Here is a 25,957-nt window from a genome sequence, read left to right as displayed (position 1 = left end):
AACTACATAGGCAAGTTATCCCGGGCTCCTGTGATTTTCTTTTGAGCTGTTTCTGAGTTAAAATCATAACAGTGGCAATGAGAAAGTTTAAAAAAAACCCGAGACAACTACCTACCTATTGAAGCTCCACATATTTTTCTTTGGGAGGGGAGAGAGAGAGAGAAAAGATAGGGGTTTTTTTGCAGTTTTTCCTCTAGCATTTTGCATGTATTGCTTTGGATTTCCAGCATCTCCAGATTTTCTCTTAAAGGGGAGTCCTTTTCAGCTTACATGGCTGAGTTGAAGAAATTGTCCGAGCATTGTAAGTTCAGTGCAGGGCTTAATGATCGATTATAACCATATAACCATATAACAATCACAGCACGGAAACAGGCCATCTTGGCCCTCCTAGTCCGTGCCGAACCCTTAATCTCACCTAGTCCCACCTACCCGCACTCAGCCCATAACCCTCCACTCCTTTCCTGTCCATATACCTATCCAATTTTACCTTAAATGACACAACTGAACTGGCCTCTACTACTTCTACAGGAAGCTCATTCCACACAGCTATCACCCTTTGAGTAAAGAAATACCCCCTCGTGTTTCCCTTAAACTTCTGCCGCCTAACTCTCAAATCATGTCCTCTAGTTTGAATCTCCCCTACTCTCAATGGAAACAGCCTGTTCACGTCAACTCTATCTATCCCTCTCAAAATTTTAAATACCTCGATCAAATCCCCCCTCAACCTTCTACGCTCCAATGAATAGAGACCTAACTTGTTCAACCTTTCTCTGTAACTTAATTGCTGAAACCCAGGTAACATCCTAGTAAATCGTCTCTGCACTCTCTCTAATTTATTGATACCTTTCCTATAATTTGGTGACCAGAACTGCACACAATATTCCAAATTTGGCCTTACCAATGCCTTGTACAACTTTAGCATTACATCCCAACTTCTGTACTCAATGCTTTGATTTAATTAGTTTGATTTGATTAGTTTGTGAAAGCTTACAAGAAAGCATTCAAAAATATAAACCTACAAAAATAAGGCACAACTCACATTTAAAAGTACAGCTGAAATCACTGTATCAATGGAAACAGCAGCCAGGGATGCAATTGAGTTGCAGTCAGGAATGAAGGTGAGTGTGAACAATATTGTCTAAACAAAAACCACAAGGTACACTGCAGATGCTGTGGCCAAATCAACGTGCACAAACAAGCTGGATGAACTCAGCAGGTCGGGCAGCATCCATTGAAAATGATGCCCCGGATGCTGCCTGACCTGCTGAGTTCATCCAGCTTGTTTGTACATGTTGACTAAACAAAAACCAGTCTGGCCAAGCAATTGTGTTACCGTTGTAGCAGGGGTTCACACATACTAGACCAATGCTGAAATAAAGGTGAAGTTTGCGGAAAATGCAACAAAGTAGGACAGATGCAAAAAGCATGTTGGGCAGGCAAAAATAAATGGGCTGCACAAGGAAGAGAAAAAGATTAAAAAGTCAAGTTGCAGTTTCAAAATGAGCAGTAACTTGCATGCTGTTGATGAAAAATACAATAATGATGAGAGTGACAGAGGACTGTGTAGCCCTGAGACTTTTACAAAATCTTGAACAAGAGACCTGCAGAATGGCTTCCACCAGAAAATGAAAGGCAAATTGATTAAGATGAAATTGGACACAGGCTTGGGTGTTTCAGTCATTACACAAAATGAGTCTGAACAACATTTCAAAGATACTAAACTGAAGTCTGCAGATATCCAACGAAGAAATATACTGGAGAAAAGAGAACTCCTGTGGGAATGATATTCATAACATTAATATACAACAGCCAACAAACCACATGGGGCTTGTATGTGGTAAAAACAGGAGGGTCAGCTTTGTGGGACCGCGACTGGCTGAGACAACTACAACTTGATTAGAGATCCATCCACCATTTGCATGCCACATCCCTCCAATAGGGTCAACTGAAAGCAAATTAAGAAAGGTACACACAAGTCTTACAAAGCCCATCTGGTTCCTAATACAATCCACGATAAAGTAGCCAGTGAGCAAGGTTGCATGGAAACTGAGAGGAGCCCATGGACGAGTTTGTGTGGAGCCCATGGTCCAAGTAGCCAAGAAGGATGTGATTGTCAGGATCTGTGGTGATTTTAAAGTCGCCATCAACTCAGTGCTGAAAGTAGATCAATACCCTCTACTGACATAGAGATATCTTCGCAAACTTTTCTGGAGGGAAACACTTCAGCAAAGTGACTTAGCTGAATGGAGATAAAAGTAGGGCCCAAAGTGTTTCTCACCATAAATTCTCAGAAAGGGCTTTATCAGTATAATAGGCTTACCTCTGGAGTAGTTTCTGCACCTACATTCTGTCAGAGAATTATGGTCTAGGCAGCCCAGGCACACAATGTTAACTGGATGACATCAATGTCAGCGGTGAGGATGTCAAGGAACATCTCCAAAGCCTCAAGACTGTGTTGAAAAGAATAGAAGATTACAGGTTCAGAATAGAAGAGTATGTGACAAATGTGAATCCTTTCAGTCAATCATCACTTACTGTGGTCACAAGAATTACACAGATGTGCTGAGAAAACTGGAGCAGTAGTGGATGCCTCAAGGCTAAAGGATTTGTCACAGCTGCAGTCCTTTTTAGGATTTGTCAATTACTGTAACAAGTTCCTGCCACCCCTTGAACTCAATACTACAGCTCAGGAAGAAATGACAATGGACAAAACAATGTTGGGTATCTTTCCAAAATACGTGGGAAACAGTGACATCAGATTCTGTACTCACACATTATGATTCATATCGTCCAGTGAAGCTTTGCAGCTTATGGTATAGGTGCAGACTTGTCACATGCTATGAGTGATGGAAGTGAACGCCACACAGCCTTTACATCGCGTTCCTGTACTGTTGCAGGGAAAAATTACGCATATTGACAGAAAGGCCTTGAGTCCGGTTTGGGGGTAAAATGTTTCAACCGCTACCCATATGGGAGAGAGTTACCTTCATTACCGATCATCAACCACTGGTGTCCATTTTTAGTCCACAGAAGGATGTTCCACTAACGACAGCAGCACGGACGCAGAGATTAACTCTTTTTCTTGGAGGATTCAAATGCAAGATCAAATTCAAGAGGATATCTAATTGTGGAAATGCTGATGGATTGTCCCATTTACTGTTGGATAAGGAAATATCTGAAAAATTCTCAAAAGAGGACACTCCTCTTGACGTATTCTCCCTAATGCAAATTGAATGTCTCCCTGTTACGGCAGAGATGATCGAAAGGGAAACAAGAAAAGACCTACACTGTCTCAAGTCTACAGGCCACCCAAAATTGCTGGAATGTGCAGCTGAAATTCTAGTTCCCCGTTTTTACCAGTGCAGGAATGAACTTGCCTTTGACAGGAGTTGCTATATGTGGGAATTGGGAATTGTTGTATCATCCAAGCTGAGATCTAAAGTGTTGGAGAAGCTACAAGCCAGTCATCTAGGTGTGGTCAAAATGTAAGTGTTGGCTTGAAGCTTTGTCTGCTGGCCTGGGATAGATCAGCAGATCGAGCAGCCTACCACATACTATTCAGGTTGCCAACACATCCAGAAGATGACAAGAGCAGTGCCTCTCCATCCCTGGGAATGGCCTGCATTGCCCTAGCAGAGGATTCATGTGGGTTTTGCTGGACCATTCTTGGGCACAAATTTCCTGATAGTTGTGGATGCAGTTACAAATTGGCCCGAAGTATTCCAAATAGCCTCCACTATAGCCTTGCACAGTGCTGAAATGTTGGGAATCCTCTTATCAAGGACTGGTGTTCTAGGACACTGAGTCACTAATAATGGACCAGAGTTGGTTGCAGAACAATTTCAGTCAACCCTAAATGTGAATGGAATAAGACATATTACATCTGGACCATGCCACCCAGCTACAAATGACTTAGTGAAAAGGTTTGTCTGGCATCTGAAGAACTCACTGCAAGCAATTTCAGAAGAACACACTACCTGAAGTGGAAGCTCACCAAGTTCCTCCTTGCATATTGCAGTGCAACACACTCCACAGCCAACAACCTGCCAGCTGTGCCGTTCCTGGGCCATCCCTCGCATTCACACTTTGGATCTCCTCAAGCGCAATCTCCAAAGCAGTCTGCAGGACAAACAGCTGAGACAAATTGAGGGCTCCTCAAACAAGGAGGTTTGATGCTTCATTCCTGAATGATTAGTCCTTGTCTGGGACTACAGGGCTGACCAAAAGTGGGTACTTGGAAAGATTAAGGTCAGAACTGGACCACTCTCCTACACAGTGCAGGTTGAGCCTGATGGAGATGACATATCGATCAGTGGAGGAGAGCAGAGTCAATTGTTAGAGAAGAAACATGTCCAGAGCTGGCAAAATTACTTTCTGCAGACCTCCTACATCCATCACAGAGGAGACCCCAGAACCTGTGAACATCCAAAATAATGTTTTTAACTTGGATGGATATACTATATGTATGGAGCTGAGGACATACCAGGAAGTGAGCAGTGCTTGCAGTTAATTTTGGATTGCGCTGGTAAAGATTCAGCACAATGCTCCTGGTGTTTATTGGGCAATCACCTGCTGTTGCTGCTGTTTCTGCTCCTGGTAAGTTTCCCAAGTGTTTGGAAACAGTCTGCAGCCATTGAAATCTAATCAGTGATAAAATCCTGAGGTTTGGTGGATATCCATCATTTCCAGCAATGACAGGAAACCTGCGTGAGAGAGTTTTTAAAGTGAAAAAGCCATTGTACTGGAGCAGTTCTTCTCTCTCAACCTCAGAAGTCTGCTCCAGTGGTATGAACAAGCATCACAAACTAGGGTCTTCCTTGGTTGCAGTGGGTGACCATGACGTCTTCTGCGCCTTGTTCTGCCCTTTTGTTCTCCACGGAGTGTTGCAAAACTGCCTTTCTGGCCGTTGGATCTCACTGTGGATCTCATCCACCCAGTCCACTGGAGCTGGCTTCACATGCTGGGACAGGCATGTCCCTATCTCACCAGCGTACGAGGCCACTAGCTACACTCACTGGTTTAGCCCGCCTGTCGAAGCTATGTACCGAGGTGTGGCCGCATGCAAACAGCTACTTGGATCCACAGGTGACAACTGAGTGTCCGGTGGGGTCCAAAGGTGAGTGAGCTGCCCTAGAATGGACATGACAAGCCCCTTCACCAGAGGTGCTATCCCTCCATGGACACCCTAATCTGAAGTATATAGCCACCATAACTGACAATTACCAATCTGTCTCAGCATACAAGGTTTCTTGAGCAACCTTAAAGCAAAACATGGCCAGAGTAAACTGCAAGTCAGAGTTGTGGTTCTTATTATTAAGAATAGGTAAGGAATGAAATTTAAATTCATTCTAATGTACACTCAGTGGCCATTTTATTAAGTAACCTGTACACTTTGCTCATGCAAATATCTAATCAGCCAATCATGTGGCAGCAATTTAATGCATAAATATAAGATTTTCATGCACAACAGTGTCTAGAGCTTACAAAGAATGATGCAAAAACCAAAAAAAATTCCAGTAAGCGGTAGTTCTGAGAGTGAAAATGCCTTGTTAATGAGAGGTCAGAGGAGAATGGCCAGACTGATTTAAGCTGACAGGAAGGCAACAATAACTCAAGTAACCATGCTTTCCAACAGTGCTGTGCAGAAAAGCATCTCTGAATGTACATCACAGCAAATCTTGAAGTAGATAGGCTACAGCAGCAGAAGGCCACACCAGGCTCCACTCTTGTACCTAATAATGTTTCCAGTGAGTGTACTTGGTAGGCTGTGACTTAACCGTTAAACTCCACATTAAATAACTTTACCTTGCTTTGCCTGAAGGGACATAAAGGTTCTTTCTTTTTGTCAGAGAGTGGTAAATCTGAGGAATTCAGTGCCACAGCTGACTGTGGAGGCCACATCATTGGGTGTATTTAAGGCAGAGGCTGATAGATTCTTGATCAGTCAGGGAATGAAGGGATACGGGGAGAAGGCAGGAGATTGGGTCTGAGAGGGAAAATGAATCAGCCATGATGAAATGGTGGAGCAGACTCAATGGGCCAAATGGCATAATTTTGCTCCTGTATCTTATAGTCTTTCTCTGTTTCTCTTATAGAAGAGAAGTTCCTATCCAAAGTAAAGTACAACAGACAGGAAGAAGACCTGCAAACTCCAGCCAAAAGGATAAACCTCATATCCTTACAGCAGCTCAGATCAAAGGCAAATCACGGCGTGCAGGGATCAAAGAAACGGATTTATTTTCCACCGACCAACAATCTAAAACTTTAACAAAACTTTCTGGCATCCCCTACTCCTGTCTAGATTCTGTTTGTCAGGTTAATATGAAACCGTGCAATGAGGTGACGGAATTACGGGAGAATGTAACGTGCTTGGACCTGAAAGAAAATGACAAAGCTGAGAACGAAGGTACAGTTCCCTTCACAAACAAAGTAAAATACAGAGGGAAAAGTTCTATATCGGGGAGCAAACGGTGCGATTATTCTGAAAAGGTTACAAGAGAACGAATATTGGAACAAGAGGCAAATCCTGGTGGCAACCATTATTTATCCCAGATGCTGACAGAGGGGCAGTTGTGTAAGCAAAATAAGGGAGAGATGCTCTGTGATTCACTCAACAATACAGATGATAATACTGCATCGTTCTGCGAGATAAATCTGTCAGATCAAGGGTGTAAATATCTGTGGTCTGTGGTGGAGACAGCAGGAGAGAAAAGGCTTTATACTGGAATGTCAAGCTTGAAGCCCGAAGAAGCTTGTTCTCCCATAGACAAAGCCAAAGTTGATCCATGTGGATTATGTAATAAACAAGGTATTAACTCAAATGATGCATTGGCCACGTTGACGAGGAAACATGGATTCCAACAAGGTAGGTGATAATTGTTACTGTTTTCAGCAGTTTTTTACACCACCTTCATTTTTCCATCTTTGTATTTTTCTCCCAGGTTTGTTCATTTGTACTTACTGCCCGTTACACCGCTGGCGTTTTGGGCAGCAATGAAGGTCCTCCATCTCTGATGGTGTTCAGGGCTTCCTTCATCATGTCAGTGGCTCAGTTTTCACCGCTGTCAGTCATGCAAGTCCCGGGTGGAGACTCGCGAATACCGTCACACTCAGATGTAGAAGGATTCTTCATTGCTGTTTCCATAACAATTTTGTTCTACCTGTCAGGGCTGTTAGCCTTGACTGAACTCCTGAACCTGAAGATCTGGAGGACCACTCTAAGTCTGGCCTCAACCCTTTGACCTGTTGGTATGCCGGGAGAGGTATGTGTGACCCGACCAAGAGCCAGAGCACATGGCCCTGGCTCCAGCCAACACAGCTCTCCCTGCTCATTAAGGCCCGCAAGCCTCCAAATCACAACAAGGTTGTGGTCCTCTTGGAGGTGTTTACTTGTGGAATAAATCCTTTCCAAACACTTCTAAGCTGAGAGAAGGCTGTAACTTAGCTCCCAGGACTTTTTCCCAAACGCTGTTCACAGACTATAGGAATTGAGATCTCATGGTAAATAAATTTATTACTGTTACAGGTACTTAGTTAGTTAAACATGTCACCCCTTTAGGCCACTGACAGCAGCTCACCAGAGTCCTAGGCCAGCCTGGATGGTAGAAGGATGGTAGAAGGTTGATTGGTCCTGTATTTTTATGGGCTAGCAGTTGTCACCACACATCTTCTAGGCGAAGATTCTTCCTCTCCTAGGGATGAGCTCCTTGGAGCGTCTGTTGGCATTTTTGTGTGTATTAATGGCATGGGGTAGCAAGCCCTCTGTCCAACCTTCTCCTGTCACAGCCGGGCATGGGACTGTCCATGCAGAGCAGCATGAACTGAGGTACAGTGAAGATTATGTTTTGCAATGAATCCATAAGGATCATTTCATGAAAATAATGCATTGAGGTGGAGGTGTTACAAGGGAAAACAATGATAGAATGCAGAATACTGTGGAGAGCATTCTAACTGGCTTCATCACCGTCTTCTATGGGGGGGCGGTGCAGCAACTGCACAGGATCGAAATAACTGCAGAAAGTTGTGAACTCCGTCAGCTCCATCACAGGCACTAGCCTCCATAGTATCCAGGACGTCTTCAAGCAGTGATGCCTCAAAAAGGCAACATCCATCATTAAGGATCCACATCACCCAGAACATGCCCTGTTCTCATTACTGCCATCAGAGAGGGAGTATAGGAGCCTGAAGGCACATATTCAATGATTTAGGAACAACTTCTTGCCCTCTGCCATCAAATTTCTGAATGGACATTGAACCTATGGACACTACCTCACTACTTTTCTTTTTTTAATCTTTCTGCACTACTTAATTAATTTGACTGCTTTTAATAAATATATATATCTATGTATATGTATACATATATGTGTGTATCTATCTATCTATCTATACTATACCATTTTTATTATGTATTGCAATGTACTGCTGCTGCATAACAACAAATTTTATGACATATGCTGGTGATATTAATTCAGATTAATATCACCAGCGATCTCATTTAGACCCTGCCATAGTCTACTGGCATCCCTCTGGTTGGCCTGGGCTTCCAACTTGGCTCAATATTGCCTCTTGGCGCCCTTAATGACTTTCAGGAGTTCACGCCTGGATTCCACGTAGCAACTTGTACCTCCGGACCTAAAAGCCGCAGCTCTAGCCTTCAACTGTGATAAGACTGCTGAACGGACCTGTCTCTCGGTTTTTTTTTGCACTACCTTACTTCACCTTTTCTATTTTCTAATTATGATTTACAATTTAAATTTTTATTATATTTACTTAGATTTGTACTCAGGGAGCGCGAAGCGCAGAATCAAATATCGCTGTGATGATTGTACGCTCTAGAATCAATTGTTTGGTGACAATAAAGTAAAGTAAAGATTCTGCCTCTCATAAAATGTTACAGTTTCAGGGATGCGCATAGAAGTTATAACTTCCTTATTGGGAGAAGGCATCCAGCCGCAGATCAGAACTTGGTTACAAGTAAGCCAGTACAGTAGTGTCGTGGTTAGTGTAGCACCTTTTAGTGCCAGTGATCGGGGTTCAATGCATGCCACTGTATTTAAAGAGTTTGTACCTTCTCCCCATAACTACGTGGGTTTCCTCCGGGTGAACCGGTCTTACCTCCCACAGTCCAAAGGTGCACTGATTAGTAGGCTAATTAGTTACATGGGTGTAACTGAGCAGTGTGGGCTCGTTGGGTGGAAAGGCCTGTTACAGTGCTGTGATGTATCTCTGAATAAAAAAATAAAAACCTCAATTAGTGGGAAAGGTTAATTTTTATTTTACTCATTTTATTTTAATATTTATGTAGGGACAAATAGGAATGAACAGTAAATGATCCTTGCAAGCAAAGCTCACATCCCCTCAGTGGGTAACAGTCAAAAGGAACTCAAAGTAAAATTTTAATAACACATACAAATGCTGACAGAACTCAGCAGGTCAGGCAGCATCTATGAAAATGAATAAACAGTTGATGTTTTGAGCTGAGACCCTTCCTCAGGACTGAAAAGGAAGGGGGAAGACGCCAGAATGAAAAGGTAGGTGGAGGGGAAGGTGATAGGTGAAGCCAGGTAGGTGGGAAAGGTAAAGGTCTGGAGAGGAAGGAATCTGACAGGAGAGAAGGGAAAGGGGAGGAGGAGAGATACAAGGGGGAGGTGATAGGCAGGTGAGAAGAGGTAAGAGGCCAGACTGGGGAATAGAAGAAGAGGGAGTTTTTTTTTACCGGAAGAAGAACTTGATATTCATGCCTTCAAGTTGGAGGCTACCCAGATAGAGTATAAGGTGTTGTTAGTAGCAGCCTTCTCTTGAAAGTCTGGAATGTGAGAATCTGGGAGGGAAGGATGCAATGAGCAGGAATAGCTTGGAGTAATTAATTTTTGCTCAGAGGCTTACCAAGTTTCTTACTTACCAGGTGAAGTCACCTAGAACTTACTGAGATAAAGAGGCTAGTGCGGTCTCCCTTCATTACCAGGAAGTTGAAAGAAACAGCCATTTAAGAACCTTTTGTTCCCCATCTCATTGATGGCGTTAAGACTTTAGATATTACTTAAAAAGGAAAAATCAAGTGTGCAGCATTATGCCAGTTGGAAAATTGAAAAGAACCGTGAGTTTGAGTTACCATAAAATTATAAGATATAGGAGCAGAATTAGATCATTTGTCCATTGAATCTGCTCCGCCATTTCATCAAGGCTGCTCCATTTCCCTCTCAGCCCCAATCTCCTGTCTTCTTCCCGTCACTCTTCATGCCTTGACTAACCAAGAATCTTTCAACCTCTGCCTTAAATATAACCAATGACTTGGCCTCCACAGTTGCTTCTGGCAATGAATTCCACAGATTCACCACCCTCTGGCTAAAGAAATTCCTCTTCATCTCCGTTCTAAAAGGACAACCCTCTATCTGAGGCTGTGCCTTCCAGTCCTAAGCAGCCTCTCCACAGGAAACATCCTCTCCACATCAACTCTACTGAGTCCTTTCAACATTCGATAGGTTTCATTCAATATTTTCCAAAAACACACAGATTAACAGCTGGAAGCTAGGTTGTGCCTGCCCATCATTGAGATGGAAGTCAAATGGCTGTCTGTGTCATACGTAAGTTTCTATTACTCTGTTTTACTTTATTTCATTGTCCCTTTCCATATTAAATATTCCACCTTTTGCTAGTTCAGTTCGTTCATTCATTATGTGCCGTGTCGCATGACATGAGCAATCCTGAGCTTTCCATGACTGTGATTGTTTTTGCCATATTTTCTGCAGAAGTGGTTCGCCATTGTCATCTTCTGGACGTTGTCTTTACAAGACGGGCAACCCCAACCATTATCAATACTCTTCAGAGATTGTCAGCTTGGCATCAGTGGTTGAATAACCAGGACTGGTGATATGTACCAGCTGCTTATACGACCACCAGCTGCTCCCGTAGTTTCACAAGACCCTGATCGGTGAGGTGTGGAATGCAGTTGACGCACCTTGCTAAAGGGTGACCTGGAGGCTAACAGAGAGAAGAAGTGCGTTATACCTCCTTTGGACGAGACGCATCTCCAACCTGCCACCTTGCTAGTTAAGCAGCCTCCTTGCTCAAATGGTGAAGCCACATAAGTCTCCACTTGCCCACAAAAACCACTATCACCGCACATGATTCCATTCATATTTTCCAGCTAGAGTCTTTGGTGACATAGCACTGGATGTAACTGGCATCAACTTGGAGCAAGAACCAGGGGAGATATTGCTAACTCAGGAGGCAAGTATCCAGTTATTGTGACTGTATGGCTGTACTCAGCTGCAATCAGCGAACTCAGCACTGACCAAAGATCAAAACAGGACCTTCCCATTCTTCTATCCGTGAAACCAGTTTGATCTGACATTGGCAACTTATCAGGAACAGGAATGAAAGAAGCAACATTGATATCTAACCTACCAAAATTTCAGTGCTTCAGCTAACACAGTTACTGCAGGAGATTGCTGCGTTCTAAAGTTTCTGTTCCAATCCACTGTTTTATAATCAGTCAGAACACTTAATCAGTAACTTTGGGCATAGGAGTACACAAAGAAAAAATTCTTTAAGACTTTATCTCGAATAATAATTCTAAATGCTAACAGAAGGGTATCAATAGCATTCACTTGAAACTGAATTTCTGGTCAGAGTATCTTCCAATGGATTAGTTACACAGCAAGAACTATTTGACATTAGTACACACTTTTACAATGACATGGTAGCATTATTGCAGTTAACATAATGCCTTACAGTACCAGCAACCTGGGTTCAGTTCCTGTGACTGCTGTCAGAAGTTTTATGTTCTCCCCCATGACCACATGGGTTTCCTCCAGGTGCTCTGGTTTCCTCCCACAGTCCAAAGAAGTACCAGTTGGTCGGTTAATTGGTCATTGTAAATAGTCTCGTGATTAGGGGAGTGTTAAATAGGGGAATTGCTGGGCAGCGCACGGCTTGAAGGGCAGAAAGGTCTATGCTATATCTCAATAAATAAAGAAAACATTACAAGTGGACAGCTGAATTTTAAACGGTCAACAGAAATCATAGAAAATTGATTGTCATTCAAGAAAATGTGAATAAAGTGTTAACATTCTTCTGAAAATAGGAATGATATTTTGGGTATTTCTTTTTGCTTTTCGATAGTAAAAGCAATTTATTAAGTACAAGACCAGCAACCAGTAATGCTGAATTATTTTTCAAATGATGCAAGTTTGAATCCTACCATGGGAAATGGGAAATTCTAAATTAAATTTAATTCATTAAATATATCTGAAATTAAATTTAGCAACAACTGGAGTGCCACAGAAATCTGGTTTCTGGGAAGAAAATCTGTCATCTTTATGTGTTCTGTATGTGACTCCAGACCCAATGAGCAGATTGACTCTTAACTACCTCATCTATTCATGGCCAATTAGAGTTGAATGTTTATTAGTCCTGTGGATCAATAAACAAAGCCTCATTGTCTGAATCAAGAATTCTATAATTTGTTACAGCTTACCCTGATCTGCTGGATAGTAAATTCCCATTCTCACACTATTCTTGTTTCTCAGTTCCTTCATGTCTTCCGCATCTGTTCCCAGGATGTGACTTTCCTTTCCAGGACATCAGAGATCTCCTCGTTCTTCAAAGAACAGAGTTTTCCTTCCTCCACTATTGATACTGCCCTCACCTGCATCTCCTCCATTTCGCGAACATCCGTGCTCACCCCTTCTTCCACCTTCTTAACAGTGACAGGGTTCCTCTTGTCCTTACCTACCACCCCATGAGCTTCCACAACCAACACGTCATTCTCCACAACTCTGGCCCTCTCCAAAAATGCTCCTACCACCAAATATACCTTTACCATCCAACCACAACCCCCCCAAACTTTCTGCAGGGATGGCTGCTTCTGTGTTTCCCTTGTCCATTTGTCCCTTCTGACACTTATCTTTGCAAGTGACCAAAGGGCTAGAACCACTCATTCATCTCCTCCCTCGCCTCCATTCAGGTCCCCAAACAGTTCTAGGTGAGGCAACATTTCACCTGCAAATCTGCTGAGGTCGTCTATTGTGTCTGGTGCTCCAGATGTCTCTACATTGGTGAGACCCGTCGAAAATTGGGGGACTGAGTTGAGCAACTCAATTCCATCTGCCAAAATTGGAACTTCACTGTGGCCAAACGGTCCATGGGCTCCTCTTGTGCCACAATGAAGTTATCCTCAGGGTGGAGGAACAGCACTTCATATTCTGCATGGGTAGCCTCCAACCTGATGGCATGATTATCAATTTCTGCTTCCAGTAAAAAAATCCCTTTCCCTCCCCTCTTCTATTCCCCACTTTGGCCTCTTATCTCTTCTCACCTGTCTATCACCTCCCCCTGTGTCCCCTCCTCCTTTCCTTTCTCCTATGGGCCACTCTTCTTTCCAAGCAGATTCCTTCCTCTCCAGCCCCTGACCTTTCACACCCACCTGGCTTCACCTATCACCTTCTAGCTATGCTCCTTCCCCTCTCCCCACCTTCTTATTCTGGCATCTTTCCCCCCTTCCTTTCCAGTCCTGGAGAAGAGTCTCATCTCGAGATGTTGACTGTTTATTAATTTCCATAGATGCTGCCTGATCTGCTGACTTCCCCCAGCATTGTGAGCATTGTGCGCGTGTGTGTGTGTGCGTGTGTGCATGTGTGTGTGTGTGTGTGCGTGCGTGTGTGTGTGTCTGCGCGTGTGTGTGAGCGTGTGTGTGTGTGTGTGCGTGTGTGTGCGCGTGTGCGTGTGTGTGTGCGTGGTGTGTGTGCAAGTGTGTTTGTGCGTGTGTGTGAGTGTGCGTGCGTGTGTGTGCGTGTGTGTGTGCGTGCGTGTGTGTGCGTGCATGTGTGTGCGCACATGTGTGCGTGTGCGTGCGTGTGTGTGTGTGCACGTGTGCGTGTGTGTGTGCGTGCGTGTGTGTGTGTGCGCACGTGTGCGAGCGTGCGTGTGTGCGCGCGCGTGAGTGTGTGTGCGTGAGTGTGTGTGCGCGCGCGTGTGTGCGCGCCTGCGTGTGTGTGCGTGTGCGTGAGTGTGCGTGTGCGTGAGTGTGTGTGCGCGCGTGCGTGTGTGTGCGTGTGTGAGTGCGTGCGTGCATGTGTGTGTGCGTGTGTGTGAGTGTGTGCGTGCATGCGTTTGTGTGTGTGTGTGTGTGCGCGTGAGTGAGTGCGTGCATGCGTGTGAGTGTGCGTGTGTGTGACTGCGTGTGTGTGCGTGAGTGTGTGTGTGCGTGTGTGTGTGTGTGCGTGCGTGTGTGTGTGCGTGCGTGTGTGTGTGTGTGCGTGTGTGTGTGTGTGTGTATGTGTGTGTGTGTGTGTGTGTGTGTGTGTGTGTGTGTGTGTGTGTGTGTTAATGCCAGCCTCAACCAGGAGAATGAATCAGGCACCAATCACTGAAGCTTCCTCTCTACTCAAGCTCCCTGATGTATCAGTGTCTACTGACAGGTTGTAATCCATAGATTCACCTGAATCAGAATTTGTTCATCGAATAGCCAATAATCTAGTCCCATTTTCTTTTAGTCCATGGTCTTAAGACATCCATAGAAGTTCTTTGGTATTTTCTACAGCTTTGTAATAGTGACGTCAGCAAGTCATAATGTTACACGAAAGATAAATACAAGCAAACAGCAAACACCTTACTGCATTGTTCAATAGAGATAGACAATCTCATTTAAACCCATCAATAGAATACAGCTCTGAATCACACTAAATGTACTCTACTAAAGACAGCTTAATCCATCATCAAGAGATGGTTTTAATTGTTGAATTTTACCTTTTTAGTCCTTCATTGATTTTATTTCTGTTTCATCTCCAGTTGCATGATGGTATTGGGTTTGCTGACTACAAAGTTCTAAACCCAAATGAAGACTTTAAGCCCTATCAGATATAAATTGCCATGAATACTCTCAGTAAAGGAAGATAATATTGTAACTACCCAATCGTCAAAGACTAGTTTACTTCCCTGTTTAATCTCCATAGTGAGTTTAGCTGCCAAAAAATTGAGCAGTTGGTCCCCTCTCCAAGGAGAAGATACTTCCAGCTATCAAAGTAGCTTAATACACAGTTCATTTATTTTCAATGTTTTCTACATCGACTGTTCCACGTAGCCAAAAGACAGGCATAGCTGGAACTCATGTGAGTGCCCATGGCTACATCTTTTGTTTGAAGGAAGTGGGAGGAACCAAAAAAGAAATTATTTAGAGTGAGGACAAGTTCCACTAGGTGGAGGAGAGTGATTATGTCAAAATAACATTCGTAAAATACTTTTAAAGCTTGTAGGATTTCTCTATCGTAAATATTTTCAAATCACAAACCATTTTTAAAACACAAACCATTTCCTAAAACACAAAGCACAAAGTATTCCTAAAACACAAAGTCATTAATGATTTCTTAATCTCAAAGGATAAAGGATTTCCAAAACACACTCTTATAAACTAAAATGACATACCAAAGATGCAGACAACAAATCACCCATCACAGAACTAAAGCTGGAGGCAAGGATTCTAGTTCATTCCGTGTTTCTTTCCCATTTCTTCTTGATGTTCCTTACCCCATTCTCAATAAGCTTAAGCTTAAACTGCTCTCTACATTTGTATCCTTTTTCTCCCATTTGCGTGATTTCACATGCATATGGTCTTTCCTTAGTGATCTTTTTAACACAAACAGTCTAAAAGCATCTTTTGGAGAAGAAGACCTTAGCTTAATGCTCACAGTTCACAATTAATGCTGTGAAACACATAACAGCACATTCCTTGAGCACAAAAAAAACCTTTCAAACTATAAATGCGTCAGTTATTAATGTGCTAAATTATAGTATCTATCTGCTCTGCAAGCTTCCTTGAATTAAACATCTTAAGAGTCAGCTTGTCTGTTTGAAAGACCCCAAGTTAAACAACCTAATACTCTGTCCTTGCACAGTAATAAAGCAAGTGTCGTGACTAGCGTCTGCTTTCTCTCAGACAGAGTGTCTGCAAAATATAAAGCAAATATAAAGCAAAATGCAAAGCTGTTCTATAGAGTGTTTTTATAACTTCAAGTTGATTACTGGTCTTATTTACATTTTAAGTACCAAAGACAGATTTCCATTTTATGACCAAAAATTAAACAAGCTGTTAGTTGTTAGTTACATCTGTTTTTGATCTTAACAAGTAGTAGCTGCTATTTAGAAAGCAAGCTCAGCAAACATGAGACAGAAGTGTGTAATTATCACAGCTGTAACTGTAATCCTAAATTGTTCCTGATGTTTTGATTCCAGTGGACTAGAGTTCATGAACTCACTTTTTTAAATGACTGATTTAACTTCTCTTAAATTGGTTTATTATTGTCACATGTACCAAGGTACAGAGAAGAACTTGTTTTGCATGCCATCTGTACAGCTCATTTCATTACAATAGCGCATTGAGTAGTACAAGGGAAGACAAGAACAAAATGCCGAATAAAAAGTCATTTTATTTATTTATTTATTCATCTATTTATTTGTTTGCCTACTTATTTATTTATCTATCTTTATTTATTGAGATACAGTGTGGAATAGGTCCTCCCCGCCCTTCGAGCTGCAACACCCAACAATCCCCCAATTTAACTCTAGCCTAATCACAGGGCAATATACAATGACAAGTTAACCTACCAACTGGTGCTTCGTCGGATTGTGGGAGGAAACTGGAGCACCCCAAAGCAACCCTCACATTCACAGGGAGAACATACAAACTCTTTACAGGCAGAGGTGAGAAATAAACCTGTGTTGCCTCTACTGTAAAGTGCCGTGCTAACCACAATGTTACCATGCTGCTCCATAGAAAGAGTACAGTGCAGCTGGACAATATGGTGTAAGGCCTTAACTAGGTAGACTACGAGGTCAAGAGTCTAACTTATCGTACTAGGGGACCATTCAGTAGTCTTATTACAGAGGAATAGAAGCTGCTCTTGAGCCTGATGGTACGTGCTTTCAGGATTTTGCATTTTCTGCCCGATGGCAGGAGTGGGGAGGGGGGGGGGTGCATGGAAGACAGAATGTCTGATATGGGTGTGGTTCTTTGATTATTGTCTGACTGTAATCAAATCAACTTTTATCAATCTCTGTCAGCAAGATAAGAGAAATGGTTTATGGATGCCAATTTGTCCAAATCCAAACTAAAATATTGTCAAGATGGAAATTATATGAAATTTGTCTAAACACATTAATGAATTCAAAGTAAATTAAAGAATTGTTATTTATATATTGCTTTTCAGAACCCTATGATGTCTCAAAGCATTTTCAAATGGTTCAAATCAAATGGTTCCATTTATTATCAGAGAATGTATACAATATACAGCCTGAAATATTTAGTCTTCACAGACATCCACGAAACACAGAACTCCAAAAGAATGAACACCAGAAAAAACATTAGAACCCTAAAGCTTCCTCTCCCCCTCCTCACGCTAGCAGCACATTACTCTCCCCCTCCTCCCACCCACTTCAGTAAAAAGAGTCAACACTCACCACCCACCAACAGCAAAGCACTCAAAGTGAGACCATAAAAACTATAGTATGCCCAACGCTTTGACATGCCACGTGCTCTCTCTCACTAATGAGGGACAGAGAGATGTCACCCATTTCACAGCAAAAGGGAAACTGACAATCACTGTTATGATGTTACAGTCTGCTGCATTGCTTTTTATTCCAAGATTCTCCAACTCCAGAATCAGCAGCAAACTCTCCCTACCATTGAGAGAAAGAGAGAGAAGAGAGGGTGTGGTCTTTTATAACTAATTAAATACTTTAACGACGTAGTTACTGTTGTAATCTTCTGTGTGGTAATAATCATGATAAAAATCAGTATCCAGTTCTTAAACAAAAGAAATTCCTCTTGAGCATGCTTAGAGAAAGAAGACATTCAAGGTGGCTTCATTGGTACAATATTAGCTATCTCAAACAAGTCAGAAAGCTAAGCCATCATCTTTTGAGTGTGTGTCAGCACTGTTTGCTATGCAACTACTAAATAGAACTTGCAAGGTTAAATCCTGACAGTATCTCAATTGATTGTGAGATTAGGTTGAATTGTATCTTTCAAATTGGCAAGGACACTGATTGTGTCCAGTCTTGGACAATGGTTCTCCAGTACCAGGGTTAAAATGGTGAAATTGCCTCTCGTATACGCAATATATTGATGAACTATTTCTAATTTTAGAGTTCAATTCAGTCCTGGGCTTTTGTTAATTTATTGGTTAATTGTACAAATTTCACTGGAAATGTTTTTTCAAATCTAGTTGCCCCTGAACATGTGAGGCTATTAAGAGTCATATATTGGTGGCTCTGACAGCAGACAAGGAAGGCAGATTTCCTTCTCTGAGCCAGATCAATATGACATTCCAGACTTTTATATCGTCAGTCTTTTGGTTTTGCTAACAGAAAAGGTCCTCTGCCCTCCCAAAAAGGAGGCAGTCTTCCTTTTGACCCACAATACTTGAATCCATTTGGCAGAATATTATTTAATGGTGAAGTATTGTTTATTATTTATGTTTGATAGGAACCTATGAATCCAAAACATTATTTAAGGAAAACTTTTTTTTTAGCTTCTTTCAAACCTCAGTACCTTTTAATAGAGTCATAGAAAAGTACAGCACAGAAACAGGTTCTTCGGCCCATCTGGTTCATGCTGAACTATTGAAACTGCCTACTTCCATTTAACCGGCAACCATAGCCCTTCATAGCCCTCCCATCAATGTACCTATCCAGACTTCTGTTAAACATTGAAATCAAGCTTGCATGCGCCACTTACATTGGCAGCACGTTCCACATTATCTAGACCCTCTGACTGAAGAAGTTTCCCCTCATGTTCCCCTTAATGTAAGAAGCTACCATGAACAAAACTTTGAAAAACCTATATTGTATTTCTTAATAATACAGACTGAATGGTAGATATTGCCCAGGATGGTAGAGAACGTCATGTTCTTTCATGAAGTATTGTCCTTTAATCATTTAGATCTATGTGAGGGAGTGTTCAGTTTAAAATTTTACTCAAAAGATAGGACCCTTAATAAAATCTGAGCACAAAGAGAAACTTGACCACTGAGTGCCCGTGGGGTGGCACTGCAGCCTAGCTTTACGGTGACAGTGACCTGGGTTCAATTCCCACCGCTGGCGGGATTCACCCCATGACTGTGTCGGTTTCCTCCGGGTGCTCTGGTTTCTTCCTACATCCCAAAGATGTATGGATTAAAGATTAATTAGTCACTTGGGTGTATTTGGGCACCACGAGCTTGTTGGGCAGGAAGGACCTGTTACCATGTTGTATCTCTAAACAGGTCTCTAGGTTCATGTCCTAGTCCACCATCATGTGATTAAGAGTTGACTATGTCTACCACGCACTTAGTGAAATAATCTGTATGGGTGGCTTGCAAATGTATTATCTTTTTTGGGATTCATCCCAAGCAGTACACAAACACAGGGCTCAGATGCAGGGTAGGTTGACCCTAGGGATGTACACCAAGTAAAACATTATCTCCAGCTAGCAGATCGTCAGCTGAATGAACTCTACGTTGAGACTTGCTGGTCTTCCAGTGCAGGGAGCTGTCCACAACCAAATGTCGCTGACTGGCACGTACAAAGATGCAGGAGGATGTACCAAGGGACATACTGAAGTGTGATGCAAGCACAAGGCGAAAGGGAAAGGGCACAGAACAGAGCTCACCTCCACTGAACACTGATGATAGAATGTTAATAGTACATGTTGTGCTGACATTTTAACCTACTCCATGTCAATCTAACCCTTCCCTCCCATTTTTCTTTCATGTGTGTGCCCATCTTAAATTTCCCTAATCTATCTGCCTCAACCACAAAAACCACCTCTGATACCCCCCACCAAACTTTCCTCCATTCATCGGATTCTTGAGTCATGGTCCCAAAATAAGTGACGCTGCAGACTGTAACACTGAAACAGTGATCTGTTAGCCTCCCCTCTTGCTGTAGCAGGAGCAATAAATCTCCCCCCTCATTAGAGAGAGAGAGCCTGTTGAGATGCTGAAGTGCTGGGATGGACTGTAGTTTTTGAAGGACTCTAGACCAAGGTCTCTGGGGGCTTGGTATTTTTGCACAGTGGCTGGTGGGTGGGCTGATGCTTTTTGGTGGAACAAGTGGGGGAGTGGAGTGCTGCTGCATGGAAGGGGGAAGGACACTTTGTGGTTCTAACGTATTTCTGTCATTCATTCTTTGGGGTTTTCTGTTTTGAGGAGGTCTGTGAAGAGTAAGAATTTCAGGTTGTATACTGTATACATTCTGATACTAAATTGAACCATTGAACCTTTGAATCACCTTAAAAGTATGTCCGTTAGACATTCCTGCCCTGGGAAAACTCATTGGCTGTCTTCTCCATGCCTCTTACTATCAAGTCACCAGTCTATTTTCAACTTCTCAGCTCTGCATCCTATCAATGTGTCACTTTAACTTACTACAACCTGTTACTCAATCCACTTCATGTCCACTGAACTTCATGTCATCTGCAAGCTGACTAACAGGGGTCCTAGGACAGATCCTTATGGAACATCCTTCAGGCAGAATACAGCTGCCTACAACTGTCCCCTGCCTTCTGTGGGCAAACCAGTACTGAATCCAGCCAAGTTTCTCCGGATCCCATGGCTCCTGACTTTCTGAATAAGCCTGCCAAATGGAAGCTTGTCAAATACCTTACTAAAATCCATGTACACCACATGAATTGCTTCAAAAAGGAAGGCTAAAATCATGCTAACATAATCAACATATTATAATATAATGATATGTCGGGTGCAGTGAATAAGAAGCAATGAATAATCCATATTGTAGAATTGCAAATTTTGTGAATAAATGTTAGTTTTAGAATAAGGTGGCTGGATGACATATCACATCACCTCCTGGCAGCTCCCGCAGCCAAGCTGATGCTTCGCATTCCTTTGAACGACATCCACGAGGCCGAGAGGGGGATCTTGATGTCTGGGCAGCCCAGGATCTCTATATTCATCGCCCAGGTCTGCGCCCCGGAGAGGTCACTCCGTTAGGCAGTCAGAGCCATTAATTAAATGAATATATATATATATATATATATTAGTTAAAATAAATAAGTAGTACAAGAATACAGATAAAAAGGTAGTGACGCGGTCCTGATGAACGGTCTCAGCCTGAAACGTCGACCATAGATCTTTTCCAAACATCCTGCTGGCCTGCTGAGTTCCTCTAGTATTTTGTGTGTGTTTGGATTTCCAGCATCTGCAGAATTTCTCTTGTTTGAGGTAGTGTTCATGGGTTAACAAAGCAGCTTGCTAATGTCATCTACATCATTGTCAGTAAAGATTGGAAGCTCAGACCATCATAGATTGGAAAGGTTCATAGGATATGCTGGCAGATGGGACTAGCGTAGAGTAAGCGTCTTGGTTGGTATGGAGTAGATGTTTCCATGCTCTTTAACTCTGTGTGAAAGTGATACGGAAAATGAAGGCGGAAAATGCCTTCCATTACTGACTGGTGTGGCCTGAGAAGAAAGTGTAAAATTGGCAAATTTTCTTTTTAAATTCTGATTTTTAATATTTTTAACTGAATAGTCTGAATAGCATCATCATCGAATTACAGTTGCAGCACAATAAACTCACTTATCTAGATATTCAAATCCAGCAAGCTCCAGGCATATTTGCACAACTGGAGCATAATTACAAAGTTTGGAAAGGACTATAAAAATTGCTCCTAAGCAACTTTAAGCTGCTGTTTGTGTACCTGGTCAATTGAACCAAAATGTCTTCAAGAAATTCTGGCATCAGAACTCAGCTTTGCTTTATGTTATAAGATGAATTATTACTCACAAAATAGCACAGAATTCCTTCAGTTTATCTATTTATTTATTTATTTATTTATTGAGATTTGGTTTTTTTAGATACAGCACGAAATAAGCCCTTCTGGTGACTCATACCCATCAATCCCCCAATTTAACCTGAGCCTAATCACAGGACAATTAATCTACCAACTGGTACGTCTCTGTACTGTGGGAGGAAACTGGAGCACCTGGAGGAAACCCATGCAGTCACAGGGAAAATGTACAAACCCCTTTTGAACCAGCAAAAGAGTAAATCGAAGACATCCAAAAACTAATCTCTCTGACCTGCATAATGTCCATATCCCTCCATCTTCGTTACATCATGTGCCTATCCAAACATTACTTAAATGCATCTAATGTATTTGCCTCTAATATATTTACCATACCAGGCAGCACATTCCAGGCATCCACTGCTCTCTGAGTAAAACAATTTATCCCTCACATCGCCCTTGAACCTACCCTCCTCTCACATCCCCTCTGGTGTTAGACATATCAACCCTGGGAAACAGATCCCCTCTGTCTACTCTATCTATGCCTCTCATAATCTTGTAAACTTCTATCAGATAAATCAAAGAATATTGAAGGATAAGGTGATGCTCTACCAGTAAAACTTTCCTTGGTGATTTGGTTGTTCTTTAATAATTGAGTCAATCCTGCTAATAAATGTAACATTCAGTCAGATGGAACTACATCATCATACAGATTTATGACATCATCCAACTTGTAGTCTATGGAAAATTAATTTGTCCTGTCTATTGACATTTATTGTAATTTATATGCACTCAAAAGCTCCCTCCAAGAGGGCCACAAACTTGTTGTTGTGTCTGGAGGCTTGATTGCCTCAATGACCTGGAGACCTATGTTGGCTGAAGTAAGAGTTCTACGCTTTGGCTCTTGGTAGGGTCACCCGTGCCAAACAGGTCAAAGGGTAGAGATCTACCAGTCCTCCAGGTATGGGGGTTCAGCTCAGGGCTAACAACCCTGACTGGTCAAGGGTAGAGATCTACCAGTCCTCCAGGTATGGGGGTTCAGCTCAGGGCTAACAACCCTGACTGGTCAAGGGTAGAGATCCACCAGTCCTCCAGGTTTGGGGGTTCAGCTCAGGGCTAACAACCCTGATTGGTCAAGGGTAGAGATCCACCAGTCCTCCAGGTTTGGGGGTTCAGCTCAGGGCTAACAACCCTGACTGGTCAAGCAAAAATTGTTAAGGAAACAACAATGGAGAATCCTTCTACATCTGTGTGCGATGGTATGGGAGACCAAAGACAACTTAGTGCCGTATCTTAGAGGCAGAAATGAAAACCAAACCTGAGGCACATAGAAAAGAAGGAAACAGAGATGGAGAACCTTCATTGCTGCGCTAAATGCCAGCCGAGTAAATATGTAAAGAGAGCTTGTTAGTCATGTATAGTAAAATAATCTTGTCCACCATTTCCTTCAAACAAAGTAACAGGAAATTGTTACTGGAAAACTAGAAATGACTAACAATATTTGAGAAACAATAACTCACTTTATTATATCACCCATTACTATATCCTGGATTATCTAAACGAGATAGAAGATTGGTTATCATGGTATTGTAGTGGTGGCTACACGCAGCGCTGCAATAAACGTCACGGAATCGGTGAGCTGCAGTTGCAAACTTCACGGCCTCGCTTTAAAGCCTTCCTGATCCCGCCCTCCCCGGGCAGGAATACTGTATATTCACAGTCCCGTCCCACGCGCGGGCTTTTCCCCTTGCTAGTGAAGCAGACTTGGCGCCCTCTTTGGAACCAGCCTCTATGCCGGCGCGCGCCGCTTTGTGAGCCGGTTTGAGTGCGCTGGGAAGTGGGTCGCCACAGTATTCTCATCCTTTAAAATTTAGCTTCTAGCAACTTTGTACATATTTTGTTCATTTATGTTTTATATTTAATAACTTTCTTTGTTCTACAACCACCCCTCACACTTTCCTTTCCCACCCCCTCCCCCTGCCAACGTCTAGATGTGGATATGAGACCGATCAGAATTTACTAGAATCAAAATGAGATTTATTATCACCACTAACATATATGACATGAAATTTGTTGTTTTGTAACAGCAATACAGCACAAAGACATAAAATTCCTATATGTTACCAAAATAAATAAATAGTGCAAACGAAGAGGAATAATAAAGGTAGTATTCTTCGGTTCATAGACTATTAAGAAAACATTGAGTGTGGGTCTTCAGGCTCCTGTACCTCCACCATAATAGTAGTTGTTAGGGCATATTCTGAAGAATTATACTAATGGTTTAAGATAGCGTTACCGAAGACGTGCAACAGCTCACTAAACCATAGGGCAAGAAATTTGACTAAAAGCATTACTCATAACATCTTTCATGAAGCAAATTGTGGTGAGCTATGGCTGCAGACAGTAAGGAGGCAGGTGGAGGCATGGCTGGTTCGGGAGGTGAGCCATGCTGGGGCATTGCGAGATGCAAAGTGTTCAAGCTGCTGGAGTTTGTATCTCTATCGGAGATGGAATGAGCATTTTGGCGAGGAGTCGATGCGGAAGAATTTTGATGCCTGTCCGCCTGAGCTGGGTGCGAGGTTGGTTCGTCAAGCACCGAGCCAATTTGGTGAGATAGAGAACAGCTTCGGGCGTGGCGGCCCAGGCATATCAGGGTGCTGGGTCCAGGTCCTAGAATGTAGCACTACCTGGTGCTTAGACCATTTAAGCACTAGTGCAGATAGACTGGAATCCCAAGTGCTGGGAATGGTGTTAAGGGCTAGGCTGATATTGCTTGCCCTCCTGCGAATGTTAATTCCTTTCTCCGTGGCCCCCAGGCTGTGAACTGATCTGGCTGCTATGCATTTTTTCCTTGCCGGTGTGAAAACTGGGACCAAGGATCGGCTTGGGCCTACTCCGACTGCTCTGGGAGCGGATCTGCGACTCTGTCGGGGTGCTATTGGCTTGCTTCTATTGTTTGAACAACGTGTTCTTTTTTCTTCTCTTTCTCTGTGCAGTGGTTTTTATTTTTTAAATTGGGTTATTTGAATTCCTTGCTTTGTAGCTGCTTATAAACAGACAAACTTCAAGATGGATAATTTATACATTCTTTGATAAAATGTGCTTTGAGTCATTTGCTTTGGAGTTATGAAATACAATAAAAACTATTAATTTCAACAGCAATCGGTTTTCAGATCTGAATTTGGATTGTAAATTGAATTTAAAATGCAGTTCAGCACAGTGGTGACCCTGGAGCTGCATACTGGGGTCGATTGCAAACCAGGAAATGCCCAATTGACATCAGATGTCTGGATATGCATGAATGCATCTCAGAGACACCAGTGATTAATACTTATTTTGGGTGTGTTAGTGTGAAGATTTAAGTGTTTGAAAATTACATGTAACCCAAAGGAAGCATTATTAATGCATTGTAACTAAAGAAATTGTCCTTCTGTTATCAATGATCTTTAGCATATAAAAATGTGATGTAATGTTGGGTCAGGAAGCCTCTCTCCAGTGTGACTCCAAAATGCTGTCAGCTTGTGTGTGCCGAATAAAGACTTTTATACTACCAGCTGCGTGTCTCTCCAGTGGTTTTCATTGACAGTCACAAAAGTAGTAAAGAGACGAGGTGAAGGATGACGCCTCCTTAAAGCACTGCCTCTTGAAGGTCTCCTCGTTGGTGGTGAGGCTCGAGCCCATGATGGAACTGACTGAGTCTACTGGGTCTTCTTGATCCTGTGCATCACTTATACAAAACAGCAAATGTTGCCCTGCAACTTGCTGAAGTCATCTAATAATGAACCCAACAGGCTGCTTTTGAAGTGAATATTTCATAAAGACTTCAAAATGTCAGATGCAATGATCACATGACACATGGAACGCACATAGGGGATGGATGCCAGCTCATTAATGATTTTCCTGTTTGTGAAGATTATCATTTAAATCAAAAGCCCAATCTATAATGTCTGTTATGTCACCTTAATGAAGAATTTTACCAATTTACCCCTACTACTTTCTTTAGAGGTGACACTATGAGTTTAAAATAAATAAGTAACACTCTAGTAATCTAGTAATTGTTCAGATATCATGACAGTTCAATATCCAGCTAACCAAATGACTTCTCTCCACACTTACCTTAAATTCACAGAGCCTTCTTCCCACAATCCTTATAAAATAACCAGGGTACTGATTCCCA

General features: G+C 42.3%; 1 protein-coding gene across 4 annotated transcripts in view; it reads left to right on the top strand.

Moving 5' to 3' along the window:
• Positions 1 to 25,957, top strand: part of si:ch211-15d5.11 (nuclear receptor coactivator 7) — a 104,303-nt gene that overhangs the window by 41,207 nt on the left and 37,139 nt on the right. For all 4 annotated transcript variants that reach the window (XM_059949277.1, XM_059949275.1, XM_059949274.1 and 1 more), the window contains exon 9: positions 6,096 to 6,865. In XM_059949277.1, coding sequence (XP_059805260.1) covers positions 6,096 to 6,865 — 770 coding nt within the window. The remainder of the gene's footprint in view (positions 1 to 6,095; positions 6,866 to 25,957) is intronic.

The sequence above is a fragment of the Hypanus sabinus genome, chromosome 24 (genome assembly GCF_030144855.1).
Source record: "Hypanus sabinus isolate sHypSab1 chromosome 24, sHypSab1.hap1, whole genome shotgun sequence".
Lineage (NCBI taxonomy): Eukaryota > Metazoa > Chordata > Chondrichthyes > Myliobatiformes > Dasyatidae > Hypanus > Hypanus sabinus.
Note: the sequence above shows the minus strand (reverse complement) of the source record. Positions and strands in the feature narration are given on the sequence as shown.